At 45.9% G+C, this 16,678-nt stretch overlaps 1 protein-coding gene across 2 annotated transcripts in view; it reads right to left on the minus strand.

Moving 5' to 3' along the window:
- Nucleotides 1–16,678, minus strand: part of LOC115092810 (disintegrin and metalloproteinase domain-containing protein 9-like) — a 606,381-nt gene that overhangs the window by 547,795 nt on the left and 41,908 nt on the right. For both annotated transcript variants that reach the window (XM_029604139.1, XM_029604138.1), the window contains exon 3: nucleotides 6,862–6,920. In XM_029604139.1, the coding sequence (XP_029459999.1) occupies nucleotides 6,862–6,920 (59 nt within the window). The remainder of the gene's footprint in view (nucleotides 1–6,861; nucleotides 6,921–16,678) is intronic.

A 16,678-nucleotide genomic window follows, 5' to 3' on the forward strand; every position in this document is an offset into this window, starting at 1 on the left:
TGCGAAAGCACAGGGGTCTTCGACGATTATACCTCAGACGGTTCTTCCAGGTGAGGGCCACGGCATATCAAAAAAAAAAGAAGTCCTAGACATAGTCATCCGTTAGCCAGCTGTTAGGCGAGTGCAGCACGCCCACAGCAGACATAAGAGCTGTAGGGTAATATGAGTGCAGTGGGGACTAGGCGTATGCAGCAAGACCAAGCATAGCCATAAGGGCTGTAGGGTCATATTAGCGCAGTGGGGACAAGGGGTTAAGTCCCAGCGGTGTGGGATGGGCCTTGGGTGTCAGAAGGCACACATAGGGGCGAACAGGGGAGGCCCTTACAGCCATATGGTTGGAAAGGGGGACTGGGCCAGAGAGTGCGTTGGTTCGTCGGGATGGGGCCAAGTAATCATTTGCGAGGGGGACACCATTCGATTGCATTTGGATTGTTTTCATCTTCACAATTGTTGGACAGGGAACCCAGCGGTCAACTTTCGGTTGTTACGGGTCCTTGTGGGTGAGCAAAGGGGTATAGGGGAACGCAGGGATTTGAGGTTATCGAGGCGTTATGCAGGTGGGAGCAGGTTGTCGGCGGAGTAGCAAAAAAAAAACAAAAAACCGGACTAGTCACGATACGAAGTGGCACGATTTCCAGTAGCGTTTTGCGGGCTTTCTTTGGGGCCCTGAGGAGTGGCAACTTTGGTTGCTAAATTGCGCCATAATGTGAAGGAAAGGGAGTCACGTTTGTCGGAGCAGCAAATTCCTAGGCGGGCAAGCTACGCCGACGTTGATGAAGTTGTTTCATTTACAGTTTCAAAATAGACGCAAAGGGGGGCTCATTCATCAAGCTGCCAGCCAAGAGCGCAGCTGCTTGACCTGTTCAGGCAGTATTAAACAGATATGAGGAGGCGTCCTGTGGGTTGGCTCCTTCTCGTACACAAGATGGCTCGTCGTTGATGTGGTAGCGGCTGGATTACCAGCGGCAGGATTCACATTCGGGGCGGCGGACATTCACTGCCCACCGGTCTGATGTTCGGGCTGAAGGAGGGGGTCAGTAGGGGTCGGGTAGGGGGGGGGGTGCTTCAAGTTCACTAATTAGTGCGTCTTTTGTTTCAGAGCTTTTGGAAACAGCATGTGACAGGAAGTGCATGGGTTTGCAGGTCATGTGTTTATTTCAGAGCGCAGAGACGAGCATTGAAACGCCTGCAGTGAGAGAACCGGATATGGAGCATGCAGGATGGCAGCCAGCATATTCTAGTCAGCAAGGCACACATTGGGAGGATCGTTGCCTTTCCTGCAGGGAAAGTGGATGGGGTGGTAGGGGGGATTTTGGGTCAGCTATTCAGGGTATCGGGCGGTAGAAGCAGGATTGTGCAGCGGGGTTGGGGCTCCATCCTTTTGAAGTGGGATAGATACGTTTATTACCTTCCTGCCATAGGGATTGGAGAAGGAAATTAGTAAAGGGTAAGAAGCCGCAGTGGGGGAACAAGTCAACATAAATCAGCTTGTCAGTGGCGGAAAACCCGAGCCCAAGTTATGTTGGAATGCTGGAGGGGGGGAATTGGTGTTGGGGGGAATGCCTCGTGTAGTTGGGGGGGCTGCTGCACGGGATGGCCGGAGAACCACGGGGCTAAGGTCCACGGCAGAGCTTGCTCTCGCTGGTGCGAGGCGGAGCAGGTGGGAAAGGGGGGAGGGGCAGTTCCACCACTGGGGACAAGGTGGTGGAGGACAAAAGAAAAAGGGGTAATGGGGGAGGGGCATGTTTGCAATAGCTAAAGTGGATTGTAAGGGCTCGGGTTAGTTAATAAACTGCGGCCTGATTTAAAGCCAAAAAGACTGTTGTGTGTTCATTAGGGGGGCTTGGGACAGCGAACGGAGCGCAAGTATTTCCCTCTCTATGTTAAAGGCCCTAACAATCACTTAGTGGCATTGATCAGGTATTTTAAGAATCTGTGTTACATAGGCTTTAAATAATTCAATCAGACCTATATGCTTTAAAATAGGAAAATTTGTTACTCTTAAATGTAAAGCCCTAACTAAATTCTCCATATTTTCCATCCTTCTCTGTTCTTCAATTTCACTTTTAATCTGATGTTCTTGGATTTTTTTCTATGTTAACTAATCGATTATCAAGCTCACTAAGCTTTCTCTGCTAGTCCTCCTCCGCATGCGCTTAAACATTGTGAGTAACTTCTTTCGCTTAATCGGAGAGTGCACCCCGTCCACATTCAGTGAGACAATTTTAACCTGCACCATACCTTGAATCCAGAAGGACACATAAAAAAATGCCATTATTCACATTTGGACTTCCAAGGCCCCCCAGCCTGGGCCTTAGAAAACAGCTTGGCATACAATGAAACAGCCGCAAATACACTACGTCCTGCAAACAGAAAGATGTTCCCCCTACACCCCCTTCCCCCCCAGCCAGTTGCTCACACACACAAACCACAGCCACACCCACAGATATCCCACATACCCCCCACACACCAAATACATCCACACCCAGAACTCCTTGATCCTCAAGAGGCACAAAGTACCCAGCAGCCCTGGAGGGTTCACTGGCTTTCCTCTGCCCCCTCCCCCCCTTAGCATCTCTCCCCCCCCCCCCCCCCCCCCCCCCCCGACACTGATCTTATAACGTCAGGTATTTAGAACAAATTAAAGAGAACATGGGAGGTGAAACTACCAACAGAACCATAAGACAACAGCTCATTCCTCTGTATAGGACCAGAAACAGTCAATTATGTAATCCATTGGAGGAACAGAAGAAAGACTGTGGCACTGGCATAGCAAAGCCAGTATAACTCTGTCCTTCAAGTAACATTGCCTGGCTCTAGCGAAGAGATAAATGAATTGGCATCTTCTTTTTTGCTGAAAAAGAGGACAATTCCATTGTGTTGAACTCATAACTTAGCAGGAAAATGTAGGGCAAACGGTATCCCCCTTTTGTGTAACTCTGTGCAGGCAGGAGACATGGCTTTCCGTTGTGCAGATACTGCAGCGGAGAAATCATGGAAAAGCAGAATCTTGTGCCCCTGGTCCTCCACTCCAGAGTGCTGCCGAAAGGCTCGCATAAGCTGAATTTTGTGAGACCAGTTAAAAATTCTGGCCTTCACTGGCCGTGGTTTACCAGCATCGGTTCTAGGCGGCCCCATTCTATGCACTCTTTCACAGTGCAAGTGGCCAGTATTCAAAGTCAGGCCCAACTGACTGGGCAGCCAGGTTTCAAAAAGATCATACAGTTCCTGGTCTGGCACAGATTCAGGAAGGCCTATTATTTTAAGATTATTATGGCGATTCCTATTTTCTTGATCTAGCAATGAAGAATTCTGTGCAGTAAGCGTTTGTACTTGCCTTTCTGCCACATGCAGCCTCTCTTCCTGATCAGACAATCTGTGCTCTGCTTCATCCAGCCTTTTAGCCTGCCCCTCAACAGCATTTACAGCATCTTCGATGGAGGTCTGAATTTTAAGGAGCCTGGCATCCACCACTTCAGCCACCTTTGCGGATATCTTCCTCCGATACTTCAGCAACCGGAGTCGTGTGGTCTCCTGCATTTGTGGCAGCCATCTTGGCCATACTATGATGGTGCTGAGAGGATCTCGCCGATCTAAGGCGCATTACGGGCCCAGAAGCGCTCAATTCCATCCCAAAATGCGGCGATTCCGAAGCCCCAGGCATCCTCTGCAAACCTCACAAATCCAGAAGCTAGATGCTAAATAAGGTAGGGAGGATGGCTGTCGATGCAAAGGGAGGGAGCTCAGGCCTGGGACACCGATGCTGTGGGGGAGGCCGCACTGATTTAGTACCGGCCTGAGAAGCTTCGTTTTTGATGCAAATCATGGCGAAACGGCAGCCCCCGACTCGCTGGTCAGATTCCCAACAAAAGTTTTTAGTATTAAAGTGTTCCAGGGGAGGATGGCTGCCAATTGAAAGGAACGGAGTCCAGGCCCGAGACGCCGATGCTGCGGGGAAGGCCGCGCCGTTTTTAAGTCCTTACCGGCCTCAGAAGCTTTGTTTTCGCCGTAGATCATGGTGAAACAGCTGCCCCAGATACATTGATCCGACTCCCAGCAAAAAATTATGATATCAAAGTTTTTCGGGGGAGGATGGCATCCGATGGGGGGGAGGGGCGTCTGGAGCTAGCTAGCTATGCTGCCGACCCCGGTGACGTCATCCCGGAAGTTCTGTATCTTTTCTAATTCTGCTATATCTTTCTTGAAATATGGTGACCAGAACTGCACACAATATTCAAGATGAGGTTGCACCATGGAGCAACACAGAGGCATTATGATATTCTTTGTTTTATTCTCCATTCCTTTCCTAATAATCCTTAGCATTCTATTTGCTTTCTTGGCTGCTGCTGAACACTGATCGGAAGATTACAATGTATTATCAACGATGACACCTAGATCCTTTTCCTGAATGGTGACTCCTAATATGGAACCTTGCATTGTGTAGCTATAATTTGGGTTACTTTTCCCTAAGTGCATCAGTTTGCACTTGTCTACATTAAATTTCATTTGCCATTTGTATGCCCAGCCTTCCAGTTTTACAAGGTCCTCTTGCAATTTCCCACAATCCTCTTATGATTTAACAACTTAGAATAATTTTGCCATCAGCAAATTTAATCACCTCAGTTGTTCTCATTTCCCAATTCTAGGTCATTTATAAATATATTAAAAAGCAGTGGTCCCAGAACAGATCTCTGGGGCACGCCACTATTTATCTTTCTCCTCTGGGAAAATCTACCATTTTACTACTCTCTGTTTTAAATCTTTTTACCAGTAGGAAATTCACAATAGGACATTGCCCCTTATCCCATTGACATTTTAATTTCCTAAGAAGCCTCTCATGAGGGACTTTGACAAATGCTTTCTGGAAATCCAGATATATTATGTCAACTGACTCACCTTTATCTATGTTTATTTTCTCCCTCAAAAAAATGTAGCAAATTAATGAGGCAAGACTTCCCTTGGTTAAATCTATGTTGGCTTTATCCCATTAAATTATGCCTCTCTATATGTTCAGCAATTTTGTTCTTTGTGATAGTTTCTACCATTTTCCTTGCACAGACATCAGACTCTCTGGTCTGTAGTTTCCTGGATCATACCTTGATCCCTTTTTAAAAATTGGCATTACATTGGCAACCCTCCAGTCTTCAGAAACCATAGATGAGGTTAATGAGAGTTTACAAATTTCCAATAGCAGGTCCGCAATTTCATTTCTCAGTTCTTTCAGCACTCTGGGATGTGTACCATCTGGTCCAAATGATTTGTTAGTCTTTAGTTTGTGAATTTGCCCTAGTACATCTTCGAGATTCACTGAGATTTGTTTCATTTCCTTTGAATGTATGTATGTAGTTTTATTTTTATATTTTATTTTTATGTATTTTGCTTATGCTTTGAACTGTTTACCAATTTGGAAAATTATACACCCAGGAAATGGGTATATGAATTAAAGAAACAAAAGCATAAATGATCATTATCCGAGTTGTGGAAGCAAAGGACATAGACATCTTCAGAAAGCACATATGCAGCTTTTAATTTTTGATTGAAAAAATACTTTTAGAATTTTTCCCAAGCACTTGCCAATAAGCTTGTTTATATCCCAGTGACAAGGATAATAGGGAAACCAGTGCTGACTGAGCACCAGAACAGTTAAGCAAAATATCCCATAGTTCTGTCTAAATGGAGAAACATGACAACAGAGCCTCTACTACCAGGTGATCTAGAATGGCTGATGCCAAACTCACTTGCCTGAGACTAGGAGCATTCAGGTGCCATGCCCCAGAACTATGGAACACGCAACCATTATTCCTTTGCCTTGAAACCAAGTACCTTAGCTTCAGAAAACAAGCTAAGGCATGGCTATTTACCCAAGCCTTCACACATTCTTCATGACAGAGACTTTTCCTTGGCTACCAGCACACATCATCAAAAACCCTTCTTCCCCGAGAGTCTTTATTCTAGCCTGTATCTATATTTATTTATTTATTAAAAGTTTTATAGACCACCTAAACCAATCATATTGTACTAGAAGGTTTACAGTTAAACATACAGCATTAAAAGAAAATAATATAAACAAAATTAAAATAAATGTATAGAATTAAATACATATAATTATAAAACATTCAAGACAGTCACTACTATGAAGTTAAGCATACAGCAAAATAACCTTATAACTATACTGATCCAAGATTGTCATGCTTCTTTGAACAAGTGTACTTTTAATTGTTTGCAAAACACTTTTATATACACTACTCTATCTCTTACAGACACCTAAATCACCACTTTATATCGTTCTGGTTCAACCCATGTATGAGATAATCTCCTTGGACATGCACTATCATAAGCCAATCTATCACAAACAGTGTACCCGATTACTACACTCTCTGTCCTTAATTTTGTACAAATCCTGTTGTAAACCAGGATCCAACTCCAAATGTGACTACTTTTGCTGTAATCTACCTTGTGACTATTAATTGGAAAGGGCTGAATACCAAATGCCTTTAAATAAGTAAATGAATAATACTTTCCTATAAGTAACCCACTTAAATTTGTATTCTTTCCTGTAAATAGCACGTTACAGCCTCAACTCTTGTAAATAATCTGCCTAAACTTGTATATATTCCTCTAAATAGCTCGTTACAGTTTTAATGCTTTAACTTTCTATGCCCCCTGCTCTATGTATAATCCTCCTTGTTTTCCCCTCCCTGTTGATTGTAATTTCTGCCTTTAGTTACAATGTGAACCGGTATGATGTTTGCATACTAATACCGGTATATAAAAGTTTCAAATAAAATAAATTACTAATACTAGCAATGAATTACTGACTGCTCATGGTATAAAGATTTAGGATAAAAAATAGTCACTTACGTCTTCTTTTTGAGGTGAAGAATATATTGTTTCTCTGATATTTTAATCGAATACAATACCTGAAGTTTTAGAGAAAAAAATGAAATGAACAGATAACATTTAAAAATTAATGTCTATACAAATATTTTTGTAAAATAAGAAATAATGAATTTAAGCTAGGCATTTATTCCAGAATGCAATCACAATACTCATGATGGCATTGAATTTGTTTGGCCCTTTGTTTAGAAGAGCAAGTTTGCTTTCCATAAATGGTGTTTCCGTACATAGCAGATGAATTAGCCATGATGTCTGGGTACGTCCTCCGTGCCACTAGGTGGCGGAGCTCTCTAAAATCACCAAAGTCTTTTAGTGAGGTGTTCCTTCTTGTATCTTCCCGAGTTTCCCTGAGGCTCCTCAGTCCATGTCAAAGCAAGACGATATGCAAAGCCAGAAATGTCTGGGGAGGCAAGCAGGTCAGCATGGCTAATTCATTTGCTATCTACGGAAAACACCATTTACAGTAAGCAAACTTGCTCTTTTCCCATAGATAAGCAGCATGAATTAGCCATGCTGTCTGGGAGTCCCCAGCTGAAGTATTGAGCACATTTCTTAAATAATGTGTCCATGACATAGTGAGGTAAGGGCTCAAAACAGTAGAATAGAGGCGGACAGTTCTTATTAGCCTGCTTGATGTGCTGTAGAGGTGTTCTTTTCGAGAATGGTTCGCCCCATGTATGAGTCATCCGCAGCTTGTGTATCCAAACAGTAGTGGGAAGTGAACGTGTGCAGTGATGACCATGTGGCTGCCTTGCAAATGTCCAGAAGAGGCACATCGTGGAGGTAAGCAATTGAAGCAGCCATCGCACGGACCTGATGCACCTTGGGTATGGCAGATAGGCTCTCTGAACGCTTTTGGTAGCATAACTGTATGCAGTTTGAGATCCAGGACGATAATGTTCTGTTGGATACAGGGAGTCCTGGTGGGTTGAAGGAGAGAAAGAGCTGTGAGGCTCTGTTGGCAGAATACGTTTTTTATAATAGACTAGCACTCATTTACAGTCTAATGAGTGAAGTTTTTGCTCATTCTCGTTTGCATGAGGTTTTGGGTGGAATGTCGGGAGGGTGCTGGTCTGGTTGATGTGGAAAGCCGAAACCACCTTGGGTAAGAAGTTAGGATGTGTACCCAGCGTAACTTTGTCATGGCAAAATTCGAGGTAAGGTGGGTAGTGAACTAAGGTTTGTAGCTCACTGATGCGCCTTGCAGAGGTGAGGGTGACTAAATAGAGTACGTTACAGGAAAGGTACCTAGGATGACAAGTGTCCAACAGTTCGAAGGGTGGTAGCCTGAGTTGTTCCAACATTATGTTGATATCCCATGGCACTGTCAGTTTTCTAGTCGGGGGCCGTAAACGTAGGACACCTTTTATGAACCTGGAGACGAGGGAATGACAAGATATAGGTTCCTCGTTGAGAAGAGTGTGGTAAACTGCTATGGCACTGAGGTGTACTCGAAGTGAGGCAGTGGCGAGGCCCTCCCTGTAGAGTAGATGGAGATAATTCAGGAGACATTCTGATGGACAGGTGACTGGATCTGTATCCTCGGCAGAATACCAGGAAGTGTAACATGACCATTTTCATTGGTAACTTAATCTAGTTGATGGTTTTCTGGAGGAGATCAGAATATCTTGTTTAGGCTTTGGAATACGAGCCTTTCAACCACCACGCAGTGAGATTCAGCGATGAGTGAAGTGGATGATGGATCGAGCCTCCTGTTGCCCAGTGGGATTGGTTTGCGTGTCGATAGCTGAACTAGACAGCTGTACCACAGTTGTCGTGCTCATGCTAAGGCGATGAGAATCAAATCCGCGTTTTCTTCGATGCACTTTTGGACTGTGCGAGAGCTGAGTGGTATCAGAGGGAACGTGAACAGCAGGACTTGCGACCAATCTTTGAGGAATGCATCCTGTGCCAGCTGGTGGGGATACACTGAGCAAAACAGCTTGACCTTCCTGTTCTGTTCTGTTGCGAAAAAGTCGATCCGGGGAAGACCCCAAGTGGAGAAAATTTGATTGGCTACATCCTGAAGTAGTTCCCATTCGTGGGGGTGAAAAATCCTGCTCAGTTTGTCTCGTCTGGAGTTGTTGATTCCTGGTAAGTATGTGGCTTGCAGATAGATCCCCCTCTTGTGAGCCTATTCTAGGATCTCGACAGCTTCCCTGCAAAGGTTCCATGAACCTGACCCTCCTTCTTTGTTTATGTAAAACATAGCCACCTGGTTGTCTGTGTGAATCATGGCAACTTGGTCTTGGAGGGTCTGCTCGAAGGTCAAAGGGCATTGTGGATAGCCCGAAGTTCCAGGAGGTTTATGCATTGGTTCCGTTCTCATTTGGACCATTACCCTTGAGTCTGTTGGCTGGCGAGATGGGCTCCCCAACCTGTGGGGAAGCATATGTGGTGAGCACTGTTTGTTGTTGAGGGGATCGTAGAGGTGAGCCCATCGTCAGTGCTGGTGGGGTTAGCCACCACTGTAGGTCTAGTTTCATGCTGGTTGTCAGAGTGATAGGAGTGGACAGTGGACTGAGGAACTAAGTCCATTGAGCTTTCAGACCCCATTGCAAATGACGCATATGTAGTTACGTATGTATGTAGTTACGTATGCTGCCAATCACTGACTCCATCTCCAGCACCATCAACTTCTGGAACAATTGTCTACAGTCCATAAACTCACTCCTATCTAGCCTTAACCTAATACTTAATACGTCAAAAACAGAACTTTTGCTTATCACTCCAGATGAGAACCTTCAGCCTACTAACAACCTAACCTCACCACCAATGATCAATTCCACTCAAGTAAGAGACCTTGGGGTCACCTTAGACAAAAGGCTGAACCTCAAAGAATTTGTCAAGAACACAACAAAACAATGCTATTATAAACTACATATTCTGAAAAAGCTGAAACCTCTCCTACATTTTCAGGACTTCAGAACAGTCCTCCAAACAATACTATTTTCCAAAATCGATTACTGCAACTCTCTGCTTATAGACCTTCCAACCATTACCACAAAACCTCTACAAATGTTGCAGAACTCCGCCGCAAGGATTCTTACTAACACCAGCAGAAGTGAACACATAACACCCATACTAAAACACTTACACTGGCTCCCCATCAGATCCAGAATCATTTTCAAAGTGCTAACTATAACACACAAGAACATCCATTCACAAACGTCGCTAGATCTAAGCCTTCCACTTCGCCTACACGAGTCTTCAAGACCAATCAGAAACAGATACTTAGGCACCTTACACGTACCTTCAGCCAAGTCCTCACTCAAGAAACGTGCATTCTCGACTGCCAGCCCCCTTCATTGGAATGCCCTCCCCACGGACATTCGCCTCGAAACGTGTACTCGAACATTCAAAAAGAAACTCAAGACCTGGCTCTTTACAAAAGCCTACACTTAAAGGTCTAGCTCAGAACCACGTCCCACAACTTGAATCATTCTCGCTTTTATAATCATATCAAACAACTCCTAATTTTATCCTTGGTCTCACAATTCCAAATCATTAAATATTTGAGCATGCTACACCAATACCTCTTAATCCTGATGTAACCTCAGTTTTTGAAGACTTCACTCCTAAAGAAATAACCGCCAGTTCTTATTTACTTAACCCTATTCTGTAGACGTAAACTTTTCATGAAGACTGTAATCTGTAAGCATCTGTATTTATTATAAGAATTTGTATTTACTATTTATTTTATTATTTAGCTATTAACATTGTTCTGTTACCACTTGGTACTATTTCTCTCCTTTACCTCAAACTCCAAGTTCCTACTGAGTTAGCCATGTTATTTATACCCAATCGTTGGATGTAATTGTATATTTGTTTAATTGTTCAATCTGTTTGATGTAATTTTCTGATCCTTGTTATGTGTAAACCGAAGTGGTATGCACTAGTGCATGAACTCCGGTATATAAAAGCCTTTAAATAAAAAAATAAAAAAACATAGATGGACACTAGGGATGTGAATCGTTTTTTGACAATTTAAAATATCGTCCGATATATTTTAAATCGTCAAAAATCGTTAGGGCCACGATACAATACCAATTCCCCCGATTTATCGTCAAAAAATCGTAAATCAGGGGAAGGGGGAGGGCAGGAAAACCGGCACACTAAAACCCCCTAAAACCCACCCCCGACCCTTTAAATTAAATCCCCCACCCTCCCGAACCCCCCCCCCCCCAAATGCATTAAATTACCTGGGAGTCCTCCGTAGCGGCGGTCCGTGGCTAAATCGGGGGAAGGGGGAGAGCACGAAAACCGGCACACTAGATCGTGAGGTCTTCAGCCGGTGCCATTTTTCAAAATGGCCGCCGCAAAATGGCAGCGGCCATAGACGAAAACGATTCGACGCAAGAGGTCGTTCCGGACCCCCGCTGGACTTTTGGCAAGTCTTGTGGGGGTCAGGAGGCCCCCCCCAAGCTGGCCAAAAGTTCCTGGGGGTCCAGCGGGGGTCAAGGAGCAATTTCCTGCCGCGAATCGTTTTCCGTACGGAAAATGGCGCCGGCAGGAGATCGACTGCAGGAGGTCGTTCAGCGAGGTCCGGAAATCTCGCGAGGGTTCCGGACCTCGCTGAACGACCTCCTGCAGTCGATCTCCTGCCGGCGCCATTTTCCGTACGGAAAACGATTCGCGGCAGGAAATCGCTCCTTGACCCCCGCTGGACCCCCAGGAACTTTTGGCCAGCTTGGGGGGGCCTCCTGACCCCCACAAGACTTGCCAAAAGTCCAGCGGGGGTCCGGAACGACCTCTTGCTTCGAATCGTTTTCGTCTATGGCCGCCGCCATTTTGCGGCGGCCATTTTGAAAAATGGCGCCGGCTGAAGACCTCACGATCTAGTGTGCCGGTTTTCGTGCTCTCCCCCTTCCCCCGATTTAGCCACGGACCACCGCTACGGAGGACTCCCAGGTAATTTAATGCATTTGGGGGGGGTTCGGGAGGGTGGGGGATTTAATTTAAAGGGTCGGGGGTGGGTTTTAGGGGGTTTTAGTGTGCCGCTGGACCACCAGGTAATTTAAGGCATTTGGGGGGGGGGGGGGGGGGATTTAATTTAAAGGGTCGGGGGTGGGTTTTAGGGGGGTTTAGTGTGCCGGCTCACGATTTTAACGATTATAACGATACTTTACACACAAACGGCAACAATACGATTCCCTCCCCCTCCCAGCCGAAATCGATCGTTAAGACGATCGAGGACACGATTCACATCTCTAATGGACACTGCCATGTGTCCCAGAATGGTGAGGATTTGGTGGGCTGGAGCCGTTGTGCTCTCTAGTAGGCGACAGGCTAGTGTGGATAGAGCAAGCGCTCGAGGCTGTGGTAGGAAGGCTTTGTCCTGAACAGTATCGATATGGGCTCCGAAGAATTGCAACGTTTGAGTAAATTGCAAATTCGATTTCTCGTAGTTTATCAGAAAGCCTAGATTGTCTAGGCAAGATATTGTGCAAACTAAATTGTCTCACAGGATAGACTGGTGGAGCTACTAGTAACCAGTTGTCTCGGTAAGGAAAAGCAAAATGTTGCTTACCTGTAACAGGTGTTCTCACGGGACAGCAGGATGTTAGTCCTCACATATGGGTGACATCATCAGGATGGAGCCCAATCACGGAAAACTTCTGTCAAAGTTTCCAGAACTTTGACTGGCCCCTACTGGGCATGCCCAGCATGGCACTAACCCTGCAGCCAGCAGGGGTCTCCCTTCAGTCTTGTTTAAAAAGCTACAGGAAGTGCCGAAAAATAAAATAAGAAACGTAACGAACCCAACACCGCGGGGCGGCGGGCGGGTTTCGTGAGGACTAACATCTTGCTGTCCTGTGACAGGTAAGCAACATTTGCTTTCTCACAGGACAAGCACGATGGTAGTCCTCACATATGGGTGAGTACCGAGCTGAGGATGTCCGAGAGATGCATCAAATGTATTCAAGATGTGCAATAGGCACAAATATTGGGGAGGAGTTTGGTCGAGGACATCCTGAACCCTAACGGGAAGGCAGAAGGGTGTTGGTACGTCACATTTTAAACAGGTTACGAAAGAAAGACTGGCCGAAGATGGAATCTTGTCTTCCGGCTTTGTCCAAGCAATAGTGGGCTGCGAAAGTGTGGAGAGAACTCCAAGTGGCAGCCCTACAAATGTCAGGAAGTGGCACCGATCGTAGGTGTGCTACTGAAGTCGCCATGGCCCTCACGGAGTGTGCTTTAACACGGTCTTGGAATGGAATGCCCGCTTGCTGATAGCAGAAGGTTATGCAGTCCACAAACCAGGAGGAGAGAGTCTGCTTACCCACAGGTTTCCCTAACTTGTTAGGGTGGAAAGAGACAAACAATTGAGTGTTGAGGGTATGCAGAGCCTGTTCTCCTGGGTTGGCATGGGACCTGAGAAAAAAGGTAGATAGTATGATGGATTGATTAAGATGAAAATCCGAAACTACCTTAAGTAAGAATTTCATGTGAGTGCGGAGTACTGCCCGGTCCTGCAGAAGTTTAGTGTAAGGCGGATAGGTAATTAGAGCCTGCAATTCACTAACTCTGCAAGCTGAAGTGATAGCCAAAAGGAAAATCACTTTCCATGTGAGATATCTAAGGTTACAAGAGTGAAGAGGCTCGAAAGGTGGTTTCATGAGCCGACCCAGAACTAGATTAAGGTCCCAAGAAGGTGCCGGAGGACGTAGTGGAGACTTGATGTGGAGCAAGCCCTTCAAAAAACGTTTTACAAGGGGGTGTACTGATATAGAGACATCCCCGACACCTTTATGGAAGGCAGCTACCGTGCTGACATGTATTCTAATGGAAGAAGTCTTAAAACCTGACTAATAGATGCCAGAGATAGTCCAGAAATTTCGGGATTGGACAGGAAAAGGGGTCAAGGGACTGAGAAGAGCACCATGACGTGAACCTTTTCCATTTGTAAGAGTAAGCTTTTCTCATGGAAGGCTTCCGTGAAGCAATCAAGACCCGGGAAACTGGCTCAGAAAGGTTAAGTGGCTGAAGGATTAACCTTTCAACATCCATGTCGTCAGGGGCAAGGCTTGAAGATTGGGATGTCGTAGGCACCCGTCGTTTTGAGTGATCACAAGCGGGTCTTTTCCCAAGGGAATGTGCCTGCGGATGGAGAGGTCCTGAAGTATTGGAAACCACACTTGGCGAGGCCGGTGAGGTGCTATCAGGATCATGGTTCATTTGTCCTGAAGTAACTTCACGAGAGTCTTCGATAGAAGAGGAAGTGGAGGGAATACGAAGAGCAGACCGGTTGCCCAAGAGAGGGAGAATGAGTCTCTGGGTTGAGAGTGTTTGCTGCGAATGAGAGAGCAGTAGTTCTCCACTTTGCGGTTTTGTGGGGATGCAAAGAGGTCTATCCGAGGATATCCCCATTGTTGGAAGATGGAGGTCACTACCGAGGGGTTGAGAGACCACTCGTGCGGTTGAAAGGCGCAACTCAGCTTGTCTGCCAGCACATTGTCCACTCGCGGCAACCAGGTGGCCCTGTGGTACATTGAATGGGAGAGAGCTTCCGCCCAAATCTGTGCAGCTTCCCAACACAGAAGGAAGGAGCCTGAGCCTCCCTGTTTGTTGATGTACCACATTGCTGTACAGCCGCTGGCCGCGGCAGTCCGCAACCGGGACCGGCCACTCACCCACGGCATCGGGCCCTTCCTGGGACGGCTGCAGGAGCCGGCAGCCATCGCTGAGATTCTCTGCGGCATGCCGAATCCAAGATGGCTGCCGTGCAGCTAACTCCGCCCCCGCCAGGCCTCTGATGTGATTTAAAGGAGCCATGACAGGAAATGGTCATGGCTCCTCTTCGGGACTGTTTCTTGGTGCCCTGTATTTAAGGCAAGGTCTGCTCCTCAGACCTTGCCTTGGTATCTTGACTCTTGGTCCTGTGCCTTGAGTTCTCGGTCTGTAGCCTGCTCGTCTGGTTCCTGTTCGTCTTGGTCCTTGTTCCTGGTTTCCCCTTGTTAGACGGATATCTTCTGGCTTCGACTTCTGGACCGGCTTCCGACCATTCTCTGGCTCCAATCCCTGGACCGGCTTCCGACCATTCTCTGGCTCCGACCCCTGGACCGGCTTCCACCATTCTCTTGCTCCGACCCCTGGACCGGCTTCCGACCATTCCTCTGGCTTTGACCCCTGGACCAACTTCTGACTAGTCTTCGGGCTTAGTCCCTCAGACCGACTTGGGACCCTTCTTCGAAGAGCTACACTGGAATCTACTTCGACCTGCTGGAGGCACCAGCCATCTGGACTACACGACCTGCAGGAGGCGCCTGCATCCAGATCTTCTTCAGTCTTCAGGGAGTCTCCTAAGTCCCAGCGGCTGGGTTCCTACGGGCTCCTCCTGGGGGAATCACGAGTTTCCAGGGTGAAGTCTTCATTTCCACGTCCTCACCTTCCAACGGTAGGGACCTAGAGAGTTTACTCTCCTAGGTAGAGCTGACTCTACCTCGGACCAAGGGTTCACTGCCAGATCCATAACAGAATACCAAGGCCATGGACCCGGTAGAGGCCTCTGATCTGCAAGCCCATCCAGGTCTCACCCAAAGGATGTTGGAGCAACAGCAGATATCGAAGTCCTTGGCATTTTCCATCGGTCAACTCCACGCTCGCATGGATGCAGTGGTCGTGGCTCAAACCAGTCCTCCACCAACTCTGACAGCATCTGTAATACCGACGTACCCCCGTCCGGTAATTCCTTTACCGGCACCACCATGTTACTTCGGCGAACCTCGTTTGTGTCTGGGGTTTCTCGACCAATGCAACATGCACTTCCGTCTTCAGGCTACTCTCTTTCCAGATGATTTGGAATTATCGACAAAGATCTGTCATTTAAGAACCACATATCAAACAAAACCAAAGAAGGTTACCATAGACTACTAACCCTAAGACATTTAAACCCATTTCTCAACACTGATGATCTCAGAACCGTACTTCAAATACTTATCTTCTCCACCTTCGACTATTGTAACTCCCTACTAATAGGTATACCCTTCTCATCCCTCAAACCACTACAAATACTTCAAAACTCTGCTGCCAGAATCCTAACTGGAACAAAAAGAAATGACCATATTACACCCATCTTGTCCTCTCTTTACTGGCTCCCAATTACTGCACGAATCGCCTACAAATCCATGACTATCATCCATAAAGTCCTTAACAATGATCATCAAGGACTTAACACCCTTAACATAACTCTTCAAAACTCCTCAAGAAACCTATGGTCCAATAACTCAAACTACTTATTAATCCCCACTATCAAAGATGCTCATATAACAACAACAAGAGAGAGAGCCTTCTCCATCGCCTCCCCCAATCTTTGGAACACTCTACCTGAAGACCTAAGAACTCAACACAGTATAAAAACCTTCAAAAAAGACCTAAAAACTTTACTGTTTCACAAATTCTTCACGGACCCCCAATCATTTGCTCATACCAACTCTCAAATGAACTTATAACCCTAATTCTCAACCAAACTTACCTCCCTCCACATCCAACCTTATATTTTTTCAGAGACTTGTTAGGTTATGTTTATTACTGTAATTGCAATATGCTATGATATCTCAAAACCTCCATGTTAAAAAATCCTGTACACTATGTAAACCGTTATGATGGCTTTTCCGAATAACGGTATATAAAACTCCTCAAATAAATAAATAAATAAATAAGTATAAGTATCTATTCACGGAGACCACTTACCAGGAAGAATTACACACCAAACGGTTCCCCTGGATTGCTTCATTGCACCTAACCATTGTTATAGTTCAAGTACTTATCATATACCCAT

The sequence above is a fragment of the Rhinatrema bivittatum genome, chromosome 5 (genome assembly GCF_901001135.1).
Source record: "Rhinatrema bivittatum chromosome 5, aRhiBiv1.1, whole genome shotgun sequence".
NCBI classification, from domain to species: domain Eukaryota; kingdom Metazoa; phylum Chordata; class Amphibia; order Gymnophiona; family Rhinatrematidae; genus Rhinatrema; species Rhinatrema bivittatum.